At 43.9% G+C, this 24,069-nt stretch overlaps 1 protein-coding gene across 6 annotated transcripts in view; it reads right to left on the bottom strand.

Annotated features, from left to right (window-relative positions):
• ATG7 (autophagy related 7) overlaps positions 1 to 24,069 on the bottom strand; it is a 357,839-nt gene that overhangs the window by 295,031 nt on the left and 38,739 nt on the right. For all 6 annotated transcript variants that reach the window (XM_075006212.1, XM_075006211.1, XM_075006210.1 and 3 more), the window contains 4 exons: positions 23,586 to 23,732; positions 21,397 to 21,485; positions 9,763 to 9,884; positions 618 to 708 (listed from right to left, as the gene is read on the bottom strand). In XM_075006212.1, coding sequence (XP_074862313.1) covers positions 618 to 708; positions 9,763 to 9,884; positions 21,397 to 21,485; positions 23,586 to 23,732 — 449 coding nt within the window. The remainder of the gene's footprint in view (positions 1 to 617; positions 709 to 9,762; positions 9,885 to 21,396; positions 21,486 to 23,585; positions 23,733 to 24,069) is intronic.

Raw genomic sequence — 24,069 nt, 5'->3', positions numbered from 1 at the left:
TTGGATTTCCTGAATAGCAAAGGCATGAGTCTTTTAAAATTGTGATCTGCTCTGATCAGAACAGCTTATCCATGATGGAACTAAGTGACACATAACATACAGAGGAGCCTTCTTTCTGGAAGAACCCACCCTCCTTACATTCTGCATGGTCCCTGCTTTCAGTCTCATATTAAGTCTTGATTTGTTTTCATCACATTTTCTGTGCAGAGAGCTCCACATCCAGTCATTGCATCACACACTCATATTTTGCCTCTTCCTGCTTCTCCTCAAGGAAGGGCTGTGTGCATACACAGAAATACCGATTGCATTCAACTTTTTACAAAAAAAAAAAAAAGTTTGTGGATTTTGAAAGTAATGAAGCCACATATTCCTAGGCATGGTACAATTGTGAGAAATTCTACTATCTTCAATGGGACCTTTCACGAGAGTGTACAATTCACCTACTAAAAACGGCAGGCAGGACTGGGCACTAAAACCAAACAACTACACCTTCTTACTTGACAAAAGCTGTCTCTCAAACATGTTTTCTTTGAACCTTACATTGTCTCTTTGCAGACCCTCAAAATTTGGCATATTTTCAGCCCTTATTAGATTATAATTTTTAAACCACCACATACCTTTTAGGATCCATACATTCACTGAGATTCACCATTCTTGGACCCATGCCTCCTTTTTGGTTTTTCTCCCAACCAACAGCTTTCGGACAATCTATTTGCCAGAAAAGAAAAAAATGCATGATATTTAAAACCTGTCACCTTGCCAAAAAACAAATATACAAAAACCCCACAAAAAAACAAACAAAACAAAAACCCAAAATCCCCACTATTCTCAAAATTGCCAATTCATCAAGGACGTTAACTAAAATAACTCTTCATTACAATAGAGATTATTCTACATAGCAAAAATTTTGTAGTAAGCATCGCCTTTTCACATTATGTACACCACACTGTTTTCTCTTCACTCTAGTGTTTGAAAGCATGTTAGATTAAAAGTCTTAGCTAATGTGTAAAAGCATAACTTGTTTTCCTAGTCTGGACATAACCTCTAATGTACTGAACTTAAATAGCCTCTGCTGCACCTAATTAGTTCCCAGCTATGAGTACCTCCCTGAGAAATAATCCTCAAAAATCACAGGTCATTCTCTAGACCAGGCCACCAGAGCTCTTCAGCCACACGCGGCTCTCTCTCAAAGCTGCAGCTCTCAAAGCCCCTACTCCCAAAAAAATCCCTTTCCAGATTTCCCCGCCCTTACAGAAGGGGGGAGAATGTGGGAAAAGTGGAAACAAGAAATGACATCATCACACACCACATGATATGCCTCATTCCTTGAAAAAACTGAGGAAGCTTTTGAGGAAAGATCTTGTGATCTACAGCTGAAAAGGCCTCAGATTGAATTCCTTGTCAACCCTTTAACAGCTGAATCTGGGTGCTTGAAGGGCCGGTTGGTCACAGATGAAGCAAACGTAGGTCTTGAGATAACTGAACTTGCCGAGGATGACAGACTGAAGTCTTTTCTAAAATAGGGTACCACTGATTTCTGGAAACTACCAATGGATAAATATCCCAATTTTGAACGTGTTGCTCTCTGAGTGCTATCACAAGTTCAGTACAACTTTTGTTTGAGACTTGGTTTTTTCAACTTTGAAATGTGAAATCTGTTCTAAATGACACACATACCACCACCCCATGAACATGATGCAGTTCTGTAGTAATCTGGAAGCCTGTTTTGCTGACTTCATCTAATGAAATACTTCCAACACAGATGAACATTGCACTGACCCGCTAGATTCCACCCTATCAACACCACAAGAAGAATTCTACATGGACTCCACCTGGCAATTATCATGACAATCTGGACTTTTATACTGAATGCTTCCACAAATGTGCACAGGCAGACATAGTACACAAACAGCACCATGTGACACATAAACTCAGCCACGCTAAATGCACAGCTATTCAGAGTCTCGAATAACAACTCTGATATTATAATCAAACAGGCTGTCAAAAGGGGTGGGGTAGTCATCATGAATAAGTCAGACTGAACAGGAAGCGATCAGACAACTCTCCAACACGACATTCTACAGGCCTCTTTCCTCTGACCCCACTGAGGAATACCAAAAGAAACTACACCATCTGTTCAAGAAACTCTACTTTGGAGCAAATTCATACAGACATACCTACCCAGGAGTATTCTATCTGCTACCCAAGATCAATAAAACTGGAATCCCTGGACATCCCATCATTTCAGTTGCTGGCATCCTTACAGCAGCACTATCCTGCTACATTGACTCCATCCAAGAAATCACTGACTTCCTGAAGAAACTACAGAACATCCATACCTGGCCACCATGGATGTAGAAGCTCTTTACAGCACTATTCCACATGAAGATGGACGACAAACCATCAGGAATACCATACCAGATGATCACCATGGCTACGTGATTTTGTCCTCAGTCACAACTATTTCTGATTTGGGGACGATGTGTACTTCCAAGTCAGTGGCACTGCTATAGGCACCTGCATGGCCCTATTGCATGCCAACATTTTTATTGATGACTTAGAACAACCCTTCCTCAGCTCCCATCACCTATCACTCCACCTTTACTTATGTTACATGGATAATCTCTTCACCACATGGACCCATGGTAAGAAAACCCTTGACATTCCACAGGGATTTCAACAATTTGCACCCCACCACCAATGTCATCCTTGACCATTCCACACAAGACATCCATTTCCTGTACATTACAGTACAAATCAACAATGGTTAAATTAACACCATTCTATACCAGAAACCCACCAACCACTACTCTTACCTATATACCTCTAGCTTCTATCCAGGACACATCAGACTTCACATTGTGTACAGCCAAGCCCTAAAGTACAACTACATTTGCTCCAATCCAAATGGCAGAGACAAAAAGCAATAAGATCTTTACTCTGCAGTCATAAAACTTAATTACCAACCCGGAGAAGAAAAGAAACAGATTGACAAGGCCAGATGAATACCCAGCAGCCAGCCACTTCATGATACGTCCAAATACGTAAAACAACAGAACACCACTTGTTATCATCCATAGCCCTCAGCTCAAAACCCTCCAGTGCATTACTGACAATATACAACCTATACTGGAAATATGATTCCTCACTCTCACAGGCCTGTTCTTTCCTACAAACAGCCACCCAACCTCAAGGAAATACTCACCTGCAGCCACACTGTGCCACAGAAACACTACCCAAGGCATCTATACCTGCAACAAACCCATTGCCAGCTTTGTCCACACAGCTGTACTAGAGACACCATCACTGGGCCTAACCACATCAGCCACACAAATGTGATATACGCCACCCTGTGCCAGAAAATCCCCTCTACTATAATAGACAAAGTGGACAGTCCCTGCACCAATGGATGAATGGACATAAGCCAGACATCAGGAATCAGAATATACATAAACCTGTAGAGGAATACTTTAATCTTGCAGGACATACAATAAAGGACCTTCAGGTAACAATCTCGTTACAAAGGGATTTTTACACCAGATTGCAAAGGAAGACATCTGAATTGGAATTCATTTGCAAGTCTGACATATTTAACTGGAGGTTCAACAGAGATCTTAATTATCTTACTCATTACACAGACAATTTCTCAAGTTTTGATATTTGCAGGAATAGCACCCATCCCACTTAATTTACTTTAGGGTCATTTGGTTTTTTGTTTATTTGTTTTTGGTGAAACTACAAACTTTTTCTTCTCTCCTATTTTTCCTTCTTCTTTCTTTCCCTCTCTCTGATATAAGTACCCTATTTGCTCATTTTGCTCCAGAACCTGATGAAGTGGGTCTTACCCAGAAAAACTCACTACCTAATAAATAAAATTGTTAGTCTATAAGTTACTGGAGGACTGCTTAGAGCTTTTGGTTTGCTTTGTTTTGTTTGTTTGTTTGTTTTTGTGAAGCTATACACTAACACTGCTATCCGTCTCAGAAAGGTGAAGGGATTACTTTGAGTGTCCTCAACTGAATACAGGCCACATCTAAAGAGGATTGTTGACATTAAGGTTTGCTAGAAGTCCCACAGAGATAAAAAGTGTATTTTACAAGGTAAAGCAATAAAATATATTTAAAAAAATTTATTATCCCAATAAATAATTAGCGGTGACGTCTGAAGTGTTAATAGCCATTAAAGTTGCATAATATTTTAAAATACACACTTTTAAGGTGGTAGGTTCTTAACTGCACTCACCTCTTGGTCTGTTACTGGGTTGGCCCTCACTGGTCTAGACAGATGGGCCTTCTCCTAAGGACACCACTGGGGAAGGTTACAGCAGGATTCTAGATCCCCTCAAAAGAATACCAAAAATTTTGTTCACCCACATACGCGCACCTATATCAGCTTTTAAACTAAGACTTTCTGTATTTGAGTAATAAATTCAGCATCTACACATGTAATTTTTCAGCACATTGCATCCACACGATACCAGGCATGTTACAGACAGAGAAAAGACAAGTGAAGGAGTGGGAGAAGGGCAGGAGAAAGGTTACAAAATTAAGAATGCATGGTTCTTTTGAACCTACTCTATGGGAGGAGTCATAGCGCTCCACTGGTCAGCTACCACTCACTTCACCTGGACAGCCCCTGGTCAATAAGGGGCTGACCCACCACATATGCCTTCCTCAGTGGGTGCATGAGGGTAGACCAAAAATCGAAAAGTAGGTGTAAATAATAAATCGACTTGCCTCTGGCTCGGTAACTGGAATGTGCGGAACATATGTCTGGGACTTGAATCTGCCCATGACCTTCCGAACACAGACTTAATACGCAAAACAGCTGTCACACATCAACAGCTACACAAATGGAACGCTGACATTGCTGCTCTCCAGGAAACCAGGCTGGCAGATGCTGGGTCAGTGAAAGAAACCAACTACACTTTTTTCTGGAAGGGCTTGAGTTCAGAGGACCACCACCTCTATGGAGTTGGATTTGCTGCTTGAAACAATCAGCTGAAATCTATCAATACTCCCACAGCTGAATCGGAATGTATTATATCCCTGAAGCTCTACACTAAGTCAGGATATGTCAACATCATCAATGCTTACACACCCACGTTGGCGTCTTGCGCCAAAGACAAGGACCGCTTTAATTATAATCCTCAGAAAGTTATTGACTCCTTTCCAACTGGTGTACAACTGTAAATCCTTGGTGACTTCAATGCTAGAGTTGGATGCGACCATCAGTCCTGGCCTGTCTGCCTCGGTCATCATGGTGTTAGAAAAATGAACGAAAATGGTCAAAGCCTTCATGAATTCAGCTCTCAGAATCAGCTCTGCATCACTAATGCTTTCTTTAACTTGAAAGAGTGTCAGAAGGTTTTATGGTGCCACCTCAGATCCAGTTACTGGCATCAACTTGACCTTGTACTGGTACGCAGGAAACATCTCAACACTGTCAAAATTATACGCACATATTACAGCACAGATTGCGACACTGATCATTCCTTGATCATGAGCAGAGTGAAAAACATCCCAAAGAAACTCTATATGACAAAGGAATGCAATAAGCCAAAAATCAATACCCTCAATACCAGAACAAAAGAGCAGTAAAGTAGCACTTTAAAGACTAACAAAATAATTTATTAGGTGAGCTTTCATGGGACAGACCCACTTCTTCAGACCATAGGTATACCAGAATAGACTCAATATGGGTTTTTTACTGTCAGTCCCTTGGGTACAATGTTCATTTTCTTGCATTTGGAGAGAAAGATTATGTCTGCCTGGATCTGGGTGAGCTGTTTCATGTAGTTGATAGATCTCCATCTGTTCTGGTATGGCTATGGTCTGAAGAAGTGGGTGTGTCCCATGAAAGTGCACCTAATAAATTATTTTGTTAGTCTTTGAAGTGCGACTTTACTGCTTTTTTTGTTTTGATAGTATATAGACAAATAGACTAGCACAGCTTTCTCTCTGTTGCTACTCAATACCAGAGATGCGCTGAAATGTTCTGTCGTCACAGATAATCTCACTCACTAAATGGAACACAAACCTGACCAACAAACCATTGATGAAACATGGTCCATGCTGAGAGATGCGATATGCGAATGTGCCATATCTGCCTTTGGAACATACAAATTCTCTAAAAAAGACTGGATCGATGAAAATGCCGACATTCTCAGGCCTCTTCTTGAAGAAAAATTCTAGGGACATGTGAATATCATAAAGAAGCCATCTCAAAGCACAAGAGATCAACTTCAACATGCAAGATCTATTCTTCAGAGAGAATCCAGGCGGTGTGCGAACAAGTATTGGGTCAACCTATGTTTTAATATTCAAAAGGCATCTGATTTGGATAACCTGAAAACCATGTACGATGGATTGGAGGAAGCACTTGGACCAAACATTACCAAAGTCGCCGCACTGAAACATTAAAATGGACAGGTGATCACAGACAAAAAGCTGCAGATGTCCAGATGGGTGGAACACTACTCTAGTCTTTATTCCCATGACCATACAATACAACCTGAACTTGACAACCTCATCTCAACTCTTCGAGAAATGTCTGCACTAGATGCAGAGCCTACGGAGGAGGAACTTTCTCAAGATCTTGATGCACTCTCCAATGAAAAAGTACCAGGAAATGAGAGAATTCCAGCTGAAGTCCTGAAGGCAAACAAGGCTGTGCTCTTCCCCTTCCTCTATCATTTACTCCTAAAATGTTGGACAGCAGGTGATGTCTCTCATAATATGAAGGATACAAACATCATCGCTCTCTATAAAAACAAAGGCGACAAGGGTGACTGCAACAACTTCGGAGGCATCTTGTTACTGAGCATCACAGGCAAAACATTTGTCCATGTCATTCTCAAACACCTGCAAAAATTCGCAGATCGAGTCTATCAAGAAATACAATGTGGCTTCAGGGATAGCAGGCCAACAATGGACATGATTTTCTCACTTCGACAACTACAGGAAAAATACAGAGAACAAGGAAAGCTGTTATTCACAGCATTAGTGGACTTAACAAAAGTGTTTTACACAGTCAGTAGATCAGGACTATACAGAGTATTAACCAAGACTGGCTGCCCACTGACCCTACTCAAGCTCATAACATCCTTTCACAAAAACATGAAAGCAACAGTGCAATATGAAAGATCCACATCGGAACTGTTTGCAATAAACAGCAGAGTCAAACAAGGGTGTGTTCTTGCCCCTACCCTCTTTGGCATATTCTTCTCAGTTCTACTAAATTGCACATTTCAAAACTCATGCAGAGATGTATTTCTCCACACAAGATTAGATGGCTCTCTCTACAACCTGGCAAGACTCAAGGCCAAAACTAAGGTCAAGGAAGTCCTCATCATGGAACTCCTCTTTGCAGGTGAGGCAGCTCTCGTTGCTCATAACAAAGACACGCTACAGTCACTGATGGATTCTCTATCCAGAGCCTGCAAGTTGTGTTCCCCTGACATAAGCATGAAGAAAACTGTTGTACTCATTCAAGGTGTATCTCAGTGACCCAATGTCATTCTGGATAACAGTCTATTAGATATGGTTCAACAATTCTGTTACCTTGGATCTACTGTCACCACAAACCTATCCATGGATGAAGAACTGAACAGCAGAATTGGAAAGGCAGATACTATTTTTGGGAGACTTATGAAACGAGCATGGAACAATCCTAAGCTGACAGTGAAAACAAAGATACTAATCTACCAGAAACGTGTATTGCGTATCCTGATATATGGTTCTGAGGCATGAACCAGAAGAAAAAACTGAACTGCTTCCATCTTCGCTGCCTCTGCAGAATTATGAATATCAACTGGCAAGATAAAGTTTCAAATGCAAATGTCCTGTCACGATCTGGCATACCCAGCCTCATAGTGATCCTCAACAGCAGAAGACTACAATGGCTTCGTCATGTGAGAAGACTGGGTGACGAACATCTTCCCAAACAAATCTTCTTCGGTGAACTGTCATGTGGACTGAGTACAAGAGGAAGACCAAAGCTAAGATTCAAGGATACATGCAAAAACATCATAAAAAATTCAGCATCAATCCAAAATCCTGGGAATCTACATCATCGTATCGAAATACCTGGTGACGATTGCTATGACTGGGCACATCATCCTTCAATAGTATCATGTGCAAGCCACACAAAAGAACTTTGTCTTTGAAGGAAAAACTCTCAGACTCAAGAATTCAGAAACAGACTGATGTGGTTATTGCAATCAACCATACAAATTCAACAGTGGAAGCATAAGCCACGAGAGAAGATGCAGACTCAAACAATGCTCATAGATCTTTACCACCACTACTAACCACCATCTCTCGAGACATAAAAGGGCCATGTATGACTCTTTTGATTGGCAATATTTAATATCACAGATGGAGACCGAACATGTAAGCTTTGTAACTGGTCTATTTTAAATATCTACACTGATCTTTCCCAAGTATTTCTTATTCGTCTTATAAGCACTATATAACAAATATGAACTAGAACACCTGTGTGCTGTTTCCAGCTCTGACACAGACTAGTTAAGGTTCTGACTCTGCAAAGAGTTACACTCATGTGTACTGTGATGCACATGCACGATTTTCTGTGGACCTGAGGGCTAAGTGATCTTGAGCAGGTCACTTCACTTCTCCATACCTTGGTGTTCCTATCTGTAAATGTATATTATACCATTTGTATACCTTGTGTGACCTTTTTTTTTTTTTTTTCTTTTTTTTTTAAAACTATAAAGCCTGGCCTTAGGGTAAGGTAGTTGCCTTGGGCCCAGCATTTTAACTGGCCAGGCCCTGTTATCAGCATGCCACCTTAGAATGTTAGGGATTGAGGAAACCTCACAATGTCATCATCTCCAACCCTCTGCTAAAAGCAAGATCAATCCCAACTAAATCATCTCAGCCAGGGCTTTGTCAAGCCCAGACTTAGAGACCTCTGGGGAAACAGATTCTGCCACCTCCCGAGACAACCCATTCCAGACCTTCACAACTCTTCTAGTTAAATAGTTTTTGCTAATATCCAACCTAGACCTCCCCCACCACTACCTGAGACCACTGCTCCTTGTTCTGTCATCTGTCACCGTGGGGCCTGCAAACCATTTAGCGAGGCTTGGCAACCATTATTGGTGAAATACTCTAAGATCCTCACATGAAAAGACCTAAAAGAAGTTTTCTTTTACACTGATGAAATATTATCAATAACAAATGAATCTTGTTTTTTTCACAAATTTATAGTGCATTGCTCTTATTTTCTTTAGGTCTTAATACCACAAGTTATAGATTCAAAAATACCCCAAGCTCCAAACATACCAGATTATGATATTTATAGTTTTATAAATTCACTCTGCACTCTCATAAGTTCCTGTTTCATGTACTTATATTATTGTGTGTATTTTTGGCAGTACATTGATTAAATAAGTCTAATAAGAAACGACAACATGCATTAATAACATATTCACTATGACAAAAATTTTTTATTACTGTATCATGGCTGTAATTAACATGAGAGCATAAAGGCTCACTTGGCAATTAGGCCAAAGAATTGTACTCTCGAAGTACATTATCCTCTTTCCTTCAAGAACATAAAACTGTTTTCTTTACAAAGGCATCTGAATAATTTAAGATTCATTATATTTAAGGTAGCTGTTAACATCAGTAACAAGAAAGCAGCATTAATATTTTTCCCCATCTTCACAGTGAAAATACAAAAGTCAAATAATATTAATTTCTGCTTTCTGAAAGCCATCCTCTGACTATGGATTACCTGTGCTCTGTGGCATCTGTGGAAGATTTATTTCAAAAATGATGCTGTGTGTTATGTCTCTCACGCCTTGCATGGTCCTGTCTCTGAAGCAGAGCACTTCAACTGAATGGATGTAATTACCCCTGTCATTATAAATAAAGAGCAAAGTAGTTATAAAAAATCTTGAACTCTTCCAGCAGAAAAGAAGGGCGCTCAAGTGAGAACTTAACTTTATTAGTCCTTTAAAGTCATAGTGCTTTAATTCTGTGGAAACTGAGGCTATGGGTACGTCTACACTAGGAAATTAGTAATCTGTTAAGCTCAATTTTGCAGTACCCAATTCTGTAAATTCAAAGGTCCATGTCAAAACTGGCACATGTGGTCAATGAAGTGCATCCCCATTGGGGTGGGTGGCTTCAACTTCGTCAGTAACGCTCTGTGGGTTCCTATCTCACAATTAATGCTTTCCACTTGCATTGTGGGTTAGGATTCCAGAGTCTGACAGGACAAAAAAAGTGCTGCAGGTGATTCTGGGTGTGTGTCGTCAGCACCCCATAGTGCACTTCTCTCATCACCCCCCGTCTAGACAGCAAAAGTGTTTTTGTGCCCTTTTTTCGTATCCAGACAGACACAATTGTAGGGATACCATGGAACCCATCCAGCTTCAAACTGTTGCAGCAAGTATTATGAGGCTCTCATGCATTGTGCTGCACTATGTGCAGAGCCTAAGCAGCCTTCAGATGGATGAAGACTCTGAGGAAGACATGGACATGCAGGAATGTGAAGCACTGGAGAAGAGGAAAGGGGAGATGCTGGCTGCACTCAATGCTTTGTACATGGCAGAGCACTCGTTCTGGTGCAACCTCACTGTTCTGCAGGTATGGGACAGTCAGCAGAGGCGACAAAACGTCTACATACGTAAGTGCACTTTCATGGAATTTTGCAAACTGCCTTCCCCCAGTCCTGAAGTGCAGCAATACCAAAACAAGACCTGATTTGACAGTTCAGAAGGGAGTGGCAATAGGTCTGTGGAAGCTTGTAACGCCAGAAAGCTACTGGTCAGTGGGCAATCAAATTGAAGTAAGCAAATTTACAGTGAGGGCTGCTGTCATCCAGGTAGCCAAGGCAATTAATACCCATCTAGTGTGAAAGACAAAGGCACTGGGAAGTGTGCGGGACATAGTGGACGGTTTTACCACAATGGAGTTCCTTATCTGCAGCAGGGTGATAGATGAAATGTACATCACTATCTTGGCACCAGACCACACTGCCACAGAGTAAATAAACCATAAGGGGTTCTTTGCCATAGTGTTGCAGGAATTGGTGGATCACAAGGGCCATTTCACCAACATCAGTGTGGGATGGTTGGGAAAGGTGCACAACATGCACATCTTTAGTAACTCTACTCTATTCAGAAAGCTGCAGAATAGAACTTTCTTCCCAGACCAGAAAAATCACCAATGGAGACAAGCAGACACCAATACCGATCCTGGAACATCCAGCTTACCCCTTGCCCCATTGGCTCATGAAGCCATACACAGGCAGCCTGAACTGAAGGAGCAGTTTACATGCTGAGCAAGTGCAGAATGGTAAGCAAATGTGCATTTGGATATTTAAAAACAAACTGAGGAGACTCCTGATACATATAGACCTCAGCAAAACCAACCTCTCCCTCGTGACAACAGACTGATGCGTGCTCCATAACTTATGTGAGAGTAAGAGGAAAATTTTATGCCATGCTGGAAGGCCAAGGCAGATCATCTGGCCACTAATTATGAGCAACCACACACCTGGACAGTAACGAGAGCACTGCGAGGAACACTGATAATCAAGGCTTTGAAAAACATCTTTATGAGTGACCTGACATTGACATGACAGTCATGTTTGTTGTTCTTAAGGAGGTGCCACCTGTATGATGTGTGCTGGCCTGTAAATCTTGTAAGTACACCAACCCCGTCCAACAAAACAATAAAGCCACTGTTTTTGTGAGCTTAATCATTTTTATTCAAGGTGCAGTAAAGGAGTTCAGTGAAGGGGATTCTGAGGTGAATAAGCAAGATCCAGGGGCATTTTGGCATCACAGGTGAGGGAATGTCAAACTTCTGCTCTCAGAAGCATCCTTGGCAATGGAATGAAAGGCTGCCCTTGATCCCCTCACCCCCACGCTGGGGAGTGCTCATGTGGGGAGGGTAACAAACATGGTGAGGAGGGCATGTGGTTCACCATGGGCTTTAATGGGGTTCCATGCTCCTGTACCAGACACGTCAGGAGCTCTGTTTGCTGCATCATCTGCTTCAACATCTCCTCCTGGTGTTGGACTTCACACCCTCTGAGCACCGTCCTGTTCTTCTAATCCACATTCCTCTCCTCCAGTGTGGTTCTCCTCCATGCATTTAACTGTGCCCTGTCTGTGTAGAAAGTTTGCATGTGCTCTAGAAACAAGTCTTCCCATGTTTGTTTTCTCCTTTGGATCTCTGCCAGTCTCAGAGCTGGGGTTGGAGAGCGTGGAGTGCTGAGCAATGTGCCAACTGTTGAGCATACTGCAACAAAACATAAGTGAAGGCAAGACATTAGGGAGATAGCTCATCTACAGTAAACATAAGTTTTACAACACACAAAGGAATTTAATGCAAGAGGCTCTCTGTCACACAATAGGAATGTGTTAGGAACAAGGACAAATTTTGGCTTTTAAGCATCCTATGCACAGCTGGTACTATACAAAGGTCTTAAAGGATCTGCTTGATTTGGTTCACTTCCAGTCATGGAAAGGTATAGACTGGGACATGCCTTCAAGCCTGTGGTTCCAAAAGCAGTTTCTGCAGCTATGAATGCTGCATAGTAGGCCTGTGGAACTCCTTGCCAGAGGAGATTGTGAAGACCAGGACTTTAACAGCATTTAAAAAAAGAACCAAATAAATTCATGGAGGTTAGGTCCATCATGGCTATTAGCCAGGATGGACAGAAACGGTGTCCCTAAACTCTATTTGTCTGAGGCTGGACATGGATGACAGGAGAGGGATCGCTTTGATGATTACCTGTTCGGTTCACTCTCTGTAGTGGATCTGGCATTGGCCTCTGTTGTGAAACAAGATACTGAGCTAGATGGCCCTTTCATCTCACTGAGTATAGCCATTCTTATGTTCTGCAAACACGTGGTGGGGAGGTAGGGGCTGTGGCAATGGCATTTACCATGTGCTTCCCCTCTATGCTTTGCTGGGACATTGAATCTCTCCCTTCAGCCAGGGGCCTGGGGAAAGGAAGGTGGGGAGGCAAGCAGCTTGTGCTGTCCGGGCAGTGTGGCTTTTGCGGTCACTTCTTGCTCCCCTCCCCTTTGGCAACGACAGTGAAAGTTTCCCTTCCCCTGTGAGCCTGGGAAAGTTAGGGGAGGGAGGGTGCCCAGGTCTGGCACAAAAACAGCATGTGCTATCATAATAGCTTAATGCTCCTTCCCTGCTTCCTCTAGGTTGCAAAGAGAGAGATTAGCCTCCTTAGAATAACGAACACGGAGAAGGAACAGATGTTCACTGAATGTGGGTAGAACGCTGGTAGTTATGCTGCACTTCTCTGTGGTGCAATGACACCAGATTACTTACTGGTGGCTTGACAAGGAAATGTGTCCTATTGTAGGGGTCAGAATAAGTCAGGCCTCCCCCAAATCTTCATAAGAAGAATTAAAAAGTACCTATCTGAGAGCTTTTGTGGGGATGTGTATGGAGGAGTAGTTCTGGGGACCGCGGGCTGTGTAGGTATAGCACTTGCCATTCATCACACCCAACTGCCTTAACCCACTTGTAGCATGATCAAAAAAAGAGAACTCACCAGGGGTTCCCTCCTCACCATCATGGTCCAGCTGCAAAATGTCCTGGGAAGAGGGGATGAGATCCAAAGTTGAAAAAAGTTACTGGCTATTGATGAGAGCAGCTGCTTTGTTCACCTGCGGACCACTGTCGTCCTCCTCTTCGTCATCCTCCATGTCTTTCTTGGTATTGCCAGAGGCTGCCTGAGGAATCTTGTGGGAGGTTGACTGTTTGGGGACAGACTGTTTGGGGACAGTGGTTGGATCACTCTCTAGAATCCTATACAGCTGCTTATACAAAAGGCATGTTTGTGGCGATGACCCAGAATGCCTATTTGCTTCCTTTTCTAGCACACAGGAAATTAAATTCAGACTTCCTGGTCCAATTCCTGCACACCAGCGGTATGTGTGCACTACAGTGATCTGTTGACAGAAGTTACTGTTCAAAGATAACTTCCAACAAAACTCCTGTTGATAGATTGCAGCCACACATGAAAGCGGACGGCTCTGTTGATCCGCTCAGACGATGGAGTGCAGCTAGACTGCCCAGCCACTCACTCAACAGAAAAGGCAACCAGAAGAATAGCAGACAAGTCTGCCCAGTGACCCAGAAACCCTATCTGTCGACAGAGGGTATCTCAGAGAACACTGCTTTTTTGTTTGGACAGATTCTGTTGAGGAAGGCGTTATGCCTCCTTAGGGAGAGGCCAAAGGCCGCTGACAAAAGTGCCGAGTTCTGGTGACAGTATGTGACAGAATGCATTTTTAGCATGGATACTCCATGGGGTCTGTCAACAAAATTCTCTAGTATAGACATAGCTCTGGAAAACAGTGAAGCTAAAAGTGGTGTCCAGAGCAGTCACACTGGGGCATTGTGGGACACCTCCAGGAAGCCAAGAATGTCAAATTTCAGAATGCTTTGTCTGCACTATCCTAATGTCAACCATGTACCATCCATTTGGGCGTTACTCCTTGAAATGAAATGTACAAAAGCCACCCTTAGGAGCTCTTAAAGTCAGTGGAGTGGACACTGTAGCATCAGTGATTGCTTAGTCACATAAAATCAAACTAATCTCCTAGTATAGACCAGGCCTATAACAAATCTTCCATTCATATTTGTTAGGGCTGCCTGCCCACTCTCACACTGGACGTTTCTACACAGGCCACTTTCTTCGAAAATGGCATGGTAATACAAGGCCCGAAATATGCTAATAAGGCATGGATGCAAATTCCCTGCACCTCATCAGCATATGGTCACGTGATCTGGAGTCCAGAAGACCGTTCTTCCGGACTCCAAAATGCCATGTAGAAGCGCAGCCCCAGGGGAGCTTCCGGAAGGAAGTCCTTCTTCTGGAGGCCCCTTCTTCCCAAAAATGTTTGAGAAGGGGCCTCCAGAAGAAGGACTTCCTTCTGGAAGACACCCCCCCACCCCACCCCCAAGAGCCATGCTTCTAAACGGCATTTTGGAGTCCGAAAGAACGGTCTTCCGGACTCCAAATCATGTGACCGTATGCTAATGAGGTGCAGGGAATTTGCATCTACACCTTATTAGCATATTTCAGGCCGTGTATTACCATGCCACTTTCAAAGAAAGTGGTCTGTGCAGAAACAGTCACTGAGTGCGGAGAGTAGGGGCCTGCACAAACCTTAAAAATCCCTTGCCTCCATAGGCTTTGCTTAGAAGCTTCCCAAGGTCACAGATCCCCCGACTCTGAGAAGCAGCTGCCAGCACCCAAGTGAGAAAACCGCTCCTTAAAACCCAGGAAGACACACTTGTGATGTCCTCCTGTGGCATAACCCCAAGGTCTTAAACCTCCCTTAGGAAAGTACTTAAAAACAAAGAGGAAGAAAGTAAGCTGCAATCTGATAGCTGATCTTTCAGTCTATGGCATGATTATACACAGACCCTTCTCAAGGGCATAGGAATCAAATCAGTACCTTAAAAAAGGCAATTTATTCACAAAACAAGAGATGGAAAAATACCAAGAAAGCGAATAAACATACTTGAATTTTGGATATAATAAAACAATTCAAAACATTACGGTTGCAGCACAGAGAATTACTTCCTTGGGATTCACTTTAGAAATTACACAGTACAGGAGAGAGAAGAAATAATTAACCAGACTGAAAAGTCCTTCACCAAATCCACACCTGGATCAAGTCTAACTAAACATTTCCATCCTATTTATATATCCATGCTCTGATTATGATATAGCCAGGATATTTACTGGATGCATTCCATCTGCTTAAGATCAAGCATTTCTGTCTGTCTCCTCTGCACCAGCCACATAGACAAAGTCCCCTAAGACTGCAATTGTTCTCAGTTCAAAAGAATTTCTCTTCTTCCCATTGGCCTACCTGACCACCCCCACAGAGAGCCCTTTGTTAATCCTTTACTTAACAGTATTCGATTCACACACACTAATGTACCTATATTTCTATCTGATCAAATATGAAGAAGCACAACATGATAAAGAAATACCTAAAGCAGTCCACTACTTTATGGAAACAAGTGCAGCTTCACTGAAACTGTACTCAGGACTTCTCGGCTCTTAACAACTCTATGGTACAATGTAATAAAGCTGCAATTTCAGAGCAGCAGAAAGGTGCCATCCTACCTCCTCCATGACTTAGCATGCTTCTCAATATCCTTGATCTGATTTAGTTTCTCTCTCCTTCCCCTTCACCAACTCATCACAACTTATTCATATTCACTCACTGCTGAGCATCAAAGAATTAGCTGTTTGGCAAATCATGGAATTTGGGATTCTCATATCTACACAGGATGCAGAGATAAGCACATAAACACACATTCCTGTGCTATCATTCAACTAGCAGTTTGGAAAATGCCACAGTTTGCATGGCTAACTGAAGGTTTATCATCTCATTACATGTTACTATATGGTCAAATATTTGAAACTGCAGCTTAAATTATTGAATCAAACCACTCAATGTTGGATGGTATTTTATAATGCAAAAGATAACTGCGTGAAATAAAATAACAAGATACGTTCAGCCAGGCAATGCAGAAGAACTTTAGTCTCAGAGAGGTAGCTGTGTTAATCTATATCTTCACAAACAAAAAATGCAGTCCTGTAGCACCTTAAAGACTAACAACACTATTAGGCTATGTCTACAGGAAAAGCCGCTGTCAACAGAGGTCACTATCAGAAGGGATTTCCCAGCAAAAGTTCTGTTGACAGATCGCATCGACACATAAAAGCAGATCAATCTTTCAGACCGCTATGTTGACAGATCTCTGGCCGCTTTGTTGAGAGAATGGGCCCTGAAACCCCGGAAGACAGGCTCGCATGGAAAGCAAGCCCTGCTGGGACCACTGGCCCCACGAGCCCTTAATGGACGCCCCCCCGCAACCCATGCTCCCTGCCCATGCTGAGCTTGCATACCTCCTAGAGGCACCGCAAAGCTGTTGCAGGGCTCCCTAGCCACTTGAGCAAGAAGCACTTCTTGCCAGACAGCTAGCATACCTGAGGAGCCCTGGGCTCGCCCTGGACCAAGGTCCAGCTGCTGCTGGCCATACCCTGATCCTGATTGGTGTTTTCCACAGCATCTGGGGCTGACCCTGACAGGCAGCCCATGGAGAACACCCACTGTGGCCACGCCACACCTGCCCTCACCCCCTTTGGTACCCTACCAGCTCCAACTGGTGGGACTGGCTGGTCATGGGGCAATGGGGTGACCAGCAGTGGACACAAGATTTCCGTATGCACCAGGAGACCTTCCCCGACCTGTGCACCTAGCTTGCCCCTGCCCTCTGATGAGAGGACACCAACATGTGGTCCACCATCCCCCTCAAGAAGTGGGTCATGATCTCCCTGTGGAACCTGGCCACTCCCAACAGCCACTGCTGCATGCGCCACCAATTCGGCATAGGGAAGCCCACCATAGGGGCCACACTTATGCAGATAAGGCACTCCTGGGCCATAGGCCCTGCACGGGGGTGAGGGGGAACGAGAGGGGAGGGTGTAAAAGGGGAGGGGAGGAGAGGGGAGAAGACAGGAGGTAGCTGTGGAGCTCGATGGGGCCCAGGAGTGCTATCCCCATCTGTCTCTCACAGGCATGTCTGGTCTCCTCCCTTCACAGATGGTGGAGGCCATCAACATGAATGATCCTGTTCTGGACGCTCATCCACATCAGTGACGCAGACACCCTCATGGTTGGCTTCGACACCCTCAGTTTCCCCAATTGTTTTGGGGTGCTGGATGGGACCCACATCCCCATCCAGGCCCCAGAACACCGTGCTGCATGCCACATCAATAGGATATCTCCGTGACCGTGCAGGCCCCACACCATCGTGGACAACTCCTGTATATGTATGTATCAGGCGGTTGGGCCAGACCTATGATGCCTGGGTGTTCCAGGGCATGGGGTCACAGGTGGGAGAGGGAGCAATGGTGGCAGGGGGAAGGGGAGTGCTGGTCTGGGCTAGGCAGGCCTCCATGAGGTCCTGAGGTGGTGCACCCGGGCCAGCCACTGCTCCAAGACCCGTGCCCACTCCTGCTGCCACTCTTCTTCCCACCGTAGCCGCTGCTCTGCAATGTCATTTTGCCACTAGAGGACACTGCGTAGGCCCAAATACTGTGGTATTCTGGGAGGCGATGTTTCCTCCAGCCACGGGCATGCCTTGGTGATGGTGAGGTGCCGTCTCTCAAGAGTGCGGCTCTCAGTTCCGCTGGCTCTGGCTGCTCCCTGGGGCTGCCTGGCTGTGCCTGGTGTCAGGGGCTGGCCCAGCCCTCAGACAGTGCAGCTGTAAGGAGAGAGAGGGAGGTGGTGAGTTCTTCCCACAGCATAGTCCCTAAGGCCTTGACCCCCACCTCCCATGGGCAGCAACCCCCACCCTCAGGCCATGAGACGGGGCTGCCCCGGGTGCACGTGTCCATGCCCCATGTGGTGTCATGGGGACCCCAGCTTGAGGAGAGAGCACCAGTTATGGAGGGGTCCCCACAAGAGTAGCAGGCAACCTGGGCAGCACTGGCCACGGGGTCCGGTGCTGCTTGTCACCTGTGGGCATACCCACAAGCAAAGAGCCACAAGTCTGGGTTGTGTGTGTGGGGTTGGCCCATCACCCATGGGACTGGCAGCTGTGCCTCGAGGCTGCGTGCTGGGTCTGGGTTGGACACACTGCTGTGTACATGGGCACACATGCTGGCAGTGTGGGTTCCCGCCCAAGCCATCCTGGTGAGGCCTGTGGAATGCCCCATCTGCCTGCCCCCCTCACCCTAGGGGTATATTACCTGTGGGGTATTGACCGGAAGGTCCTGCAAACAGGTCCAGAGATGCCCACACTGATGTTGTGGCACTGGAGGGGCCCGAGTCCAGGGCGATTATGAGGGTCCCCTAGCTGGATTTGCGGTTGGAAGGCAGGTCCTGGGATGGCTCCCACAGCATTCCCAGGTCCTGGGTCACTGTCTCTACCGGGATGGAGGCTGCTCCCTGGTGTCCACTGTCGTGCAACTGGGTGCACTTTTGTCATCCCAAGGAGGTGGTCTAGCTCCTTAAAATAGGGGCAGATGGCTGCCCCCACACAACCTCTGCCATGAATCCCAGGCATGCAAGTAGCCCTGGCTGACCTCTCATCTTGGCCCACACCCACTCCAGGGTGCAGGTGGGGTGGCCGCAGTCCACCAGGGCTCCAGGGGGTTGCAGCACTTTGCGCTGAGGTCCAACAGGACTGGCTCATTGGCCCACAGGGACAAGACTCAGAGCCGCACCAGAATGGGGCCATCTTCTTGGTACCCCAGGGAGGGTCCTGAGACCCTCTCCCATGTCCAGTGAGGAGTCGGGGGGTTTCAGGCAGCCTGGGACACCTTTTTCAAGTGCAGGGAGTGGCTGCTGGGGTGTGGAGCTGGATGCATGTTGCTAGCCTGCAGCCATGCCTCCAGCTTCCTCCATGGGGTTTCCGGGGCTCTCTGTGACTTTAAAAGTGGCTGGAGTCACAGACCATAGAGCCATGTTTGTGGTGGGGCGGGTGCTTTCTGGCTCCAGCTGGCAGTGGACAAAAGGGGCCCTGGATTGTCTCCATGGCTATTGTCTCGACAAAACACTGTCAAGAGAGGTGTTATACCTGAATAGGAAAAGGTATAACACTGCCAGCGGATACGCTGGCTTTTATCACAAACTATCAGCAAAGTGCATTTTGCATGTAGTCACTCTGCATTTATTTTTTTCCCGACAAAAGCCCAGTTTTGCTAGAAAAAGCCTCTCATGCAAAAGTAGCCTTAGTCTTTAAGGTGCTCCAGGACTGCTTCCTTTGTTTATAATACACTCATCCCTCGCCATACCAGCACAATTTGTTCCCAAATTTCTGCTCACAGGTGAAAACTCATGAGTGCAATATTAAATTCCCATTAAAATACCTTTAAAAGTCTCTGAATTGTTCCAAGTGCTCAGTAAATGGCAGGAGCTAGGGAGTTGGGGAGAGACACCCAGCCACTCAGAATGGAACACTGCAGCGGTCAAAGGAGCAGCAGCATGTGGTGTTCCTTTTAAAAGGTAAGTGAACTTTGGATTTTGGGGGGACTGATTGGGGAGGGTTCAGGGCTGGGAGCAGTCTGGGCCCGTGAGTGGGAGGGAAGGTTAAAACCTGGCAGCAGGTCAGGGTTGCAGGGCAGGTGGGGGAGTTAAGGCTGTGGCGGGTCAGAGCTGCATGGGGCTTAAAGCTCATATTAGCAGGGGAAGTTCACTCCTCTAGTGATCATAGGCAGGTATGCGTGTCCCTCGTAAGTAAAGTATTCGCTTAACAAGTGATGAGTTTTATTCTCTGGGGCAAGAAAGCTTCCCAATGGTAGTTGCACACATTACTATCCTCAGTTATTCTGTACAGCAAACCCCAGATATATGCAATTTCAACTTGCTCTTAACTTGTGTTAATAAGAGTTGAAATCCTGGGGTTCACAGGGGCCAGAGGGAGCGCAGCTCCTCTGCCAGCTCCCCACCCCAGCTCCCCCAGCTGGGAGAAGCCACTCTGCTGCAGCTTCACCCTGGCCTCCCCCAGCTGGGAAACAGACAGCCACACCACTGCGGCTTCTCCCCAGCTCTCCTGGGCTTGCAGGAGCCAGGAAACTGAACAGCGCTGGTCAGTTTCCCAGATCCTGCAAGCACAGGAGAGCGGGAGCCAGGTTCCCACCCCCCACCCAACTTGCACGAAATTCAAGTTATGCGAGGTTGCCCAACTGTAGTCTAGTCTAGAGTACTCTACTGTACTACTCAACAAATAAATCCAGAGACTAAATTGGCTTTTAGGTCTTGTTCCTACTCAAATAGAAAACTGCCATATAACGATGTGTCAGAAGTTATTCCTTAGTTTAAATCGAAGCTGGGTTCCTAAGATTACAAAACTTAGTTGTTAAATCATCATCTTCTGTTCTAAACACCCCCCACCATGCACTTTTTTTAAAAAAATGTTTACCAAACTTTTCAGAAATAAATTTCTGCTAAGGAAGGTAATGTAACAGGTTAAATTTCAGAATAATTTGGGGGAATATGAGTTGGACAGAATTTTAAAATAGGGCTCAAAGTCTGGAAACTCTCAAGAATGTGGAGGGAGAAAGCAAGAATACTGTACCATATGGAAGTAGCAAGAGGCTGGGTCCCTTGCCTTTTTTCTCCACTAAAATATGCAAAAATATGTACAAAGATCAAAATAACAAATTTTGAAGATAACGAATTCAAATTCCTATTCTAAGGATCCATTTTTAATAAACGTATTAATTTCCTGTTTTCACCTTTGCATATATTTTTGCATATTTCAGGGGCAAAAGAAAGGCTCATGAGGTATTATGTAAAACAGGTAAGCCAACAAAAGTACTCAGTCTAATAAGAAAACATAAAGCCAATACCATCTGTATGCTGCCAGGACCAGTAAATTCCTCAGTGGCCATCCTGGATACTGGGTAAAATTGCTGGGATCATAAACTCCAACTGCCACCTGCAAACAAAACAGCATCACCGAACACAACGCATAACAGTACAACATTCACAGTAATAGCTGTCAGTGCATCTTTTTTATCTTAAATGTTGTTAGTAAGAACTCACGTGCTGCATTTAAAAATAATTATCAACTACTACTAAATTGTGATGCATCATGTGCCATTTCCCATAGATCCCAGTTTTGTTCATTTTGGCTACCTAACATTCACTTGTAATTCACTATACCATACGCATTTCCTCTACCAGTTAAGCCCAAAAAGCTGGTTTACAAAACCTGGAGATGCCTCCCATGTCATCAGATTGCTATGATTCCTAAGACGACCTCCCTGTTGATGAATGGCAGATAATCGTGATATAAAAGAAGACATGGTAATAGAGGCTGAGTCAGCCAACATGAAGTCACTGGCAAGGTCAACCCTTCATTATAGGATTAAAGCATCGGAATTCAGATACTGCTCTTCAAACTAAACGCTGAAGAAGGATTTTATTCTGGATGCCCAAGGCTTCTTACAGAGGAAGATCCCACCCGCTATAGTACATTTGTATTGATGGTCTAATACTATTTCAAATCATACTTACAGTGGCACTTTTTACATTTAGTCTTTAAAGTTTCCTGATTTCAAAATACCTACGTAGTCACAACTTAATATTTCCTCATTTCAGGGGGGAAAAAAATGGAAAAGCAGAGGAAATAATAGGAGCTCAAATGTTATAAAACAGATTTGAACCACTTCAAATCACTATTTTAATTTCTTACCTGTGTGTGGGATATGAAATTCTTTCCTACAAGAACCTGTTGCCCATCAGGGTAAATTGCTTCCAGGCCACCAGACATTTTGCAGATATTGACAATTTGCAGGCATGCTCCCACCCTCCTCTGCCTCCCCGTCCCACACCTCCCACTTGCCATAGTTCACTGTTCCTGGCGAATGGGAGCTATTGCCTAAAGCTGCTACGACCCTCTGCTCCTATTGGCAGGGAAGACCAAACTGCCGCCACTGGGCCACAGATTTTCCACCACTGCCTTACAAACTTATTTTCTGCACAGCTAGCTCTTCCTCACCTTCTGTTATGGAGCTTTTCCCTATAAAGCAAAAAATTATTCAAAATCCTGAATTAAGATTAGTTAAAATAAAGCAGGCTCCGAAGAATTTCAGAAGAACTTAAAGTCAGGCATCAGACAACACGACGACAGATAAGTACCACATAATGTATAACTTGCTTAGTCAATCCTTGATTTGATGCCTTCTGCTTTATGAATAATCAGGATGGAAATCCTCTTGCTGCTCCAAGGGACATATAGCACTTTTTTCACATTCAAAAGGAGACATGCAGAGAATGATTATGATATATAAATGAATGATATATAAAAAAAATTCCAACCTCATCTAATCTACATTTATCCTGCATCACATCTACAGAACTATAAAGGACTTAATTTTTCACTGTCTGAATACATTTTTTTTCAGCAGAGTTAAAAAAAGGAGCCATTTTTTCTTGACTATTAGGGTTACTTTGGATGATATATGCTGACTATATTTATATTAACCTCTTCATTAATTTATAATTGAGACTATATAGTTCTTTTGTAAAAGGTAACTCAGTTATAACATCTCCAGGTGTACTTAAAGCTAGTGCGAAAACTATATAAGTTAATTATTGCATACTCCTGGGATGATCCAGGCTCCTCTAGAAGCAGCACACAGGTAAATTAATATAGGCAGGCTTTGTACTTAGAGTGCTTTGTGTGTTCAAAATGATTAACAAACATTAACTCATCCTCGTAATAGCCCTGTAAAATAGGTAAGCTTTATCATCTCTCTTTTATAGGTGGGTAATGAGTATAGAGAGCACAAATGAGCAAATTTTCAAACTATCCACTAATTTAGCATGCCTATACTGCTAGGTACCTGGGCTGACATGCCTAAAACTATACTCCCTGAAATCCTGGTGTAACCCATGGGAGCAGCTTGGATTCAGACAACTGACTTACTCTTTACAGACAAGCTCTGGGTTTCAGTACAGTATTCTAGTCAGAGCTCAAACAGTCTATACATTCGGCACAAATATTTCTGCATATGTGCATTATTTCCTTTACCTTCTCTTGATCTTGGAAAAAACCATTCCAGTTTTTAAGCTGTGATACCAAAACAGACTTTTCGTTATACTTGATTAAAAAGTAAGGCAAGGCTGTAACTCCTTCCATCTGGCAAAGTTCATCATATGCTTTCTGGAGTGCTTGAATCTGAAAACAAAGTTACACGAGATGGTTGGAATTGTACTAATTCAATGGTGCTTGTGAGATTCTACAAATATACTCTAAAAATATTTTCTTAACTGATTATGGAATACTAGCTAAAAGAAAAAGTATCTACTTAACAGTTTTTAGCCATTTACTCAATAGTATAAAAATTATAACCCAACACCTAAGAGCTAAAATGAAAAGTAAAACTATGCCATCTTCAAACCACAACAGCCAGGAGATGCATTGCTATTACTGCTGCAAATTGATATATGAAAAAAGACAAAACTAAATTGAAGTGTTATTCTTAAGGGAAAAACAACTTGTAACTATGGAGGTC

Source organism: Carettochelys insculpta, chromosome 11, assembly GCF_033958435.1.
Source record: "Carettochelys insculpta isolate YL-2023 chromosome 11, ASM3395843v1, whole genome shotgun sequence".
Lineage (NCBI taxonomy): Eukaryota > Metazoa > Chordata > Testudines > Carettochelyidae > Carettochelys > Carettochelys insculpta.
This window is presented reverse-complemented; position numbering and strand designations above follow the sequence as displayed.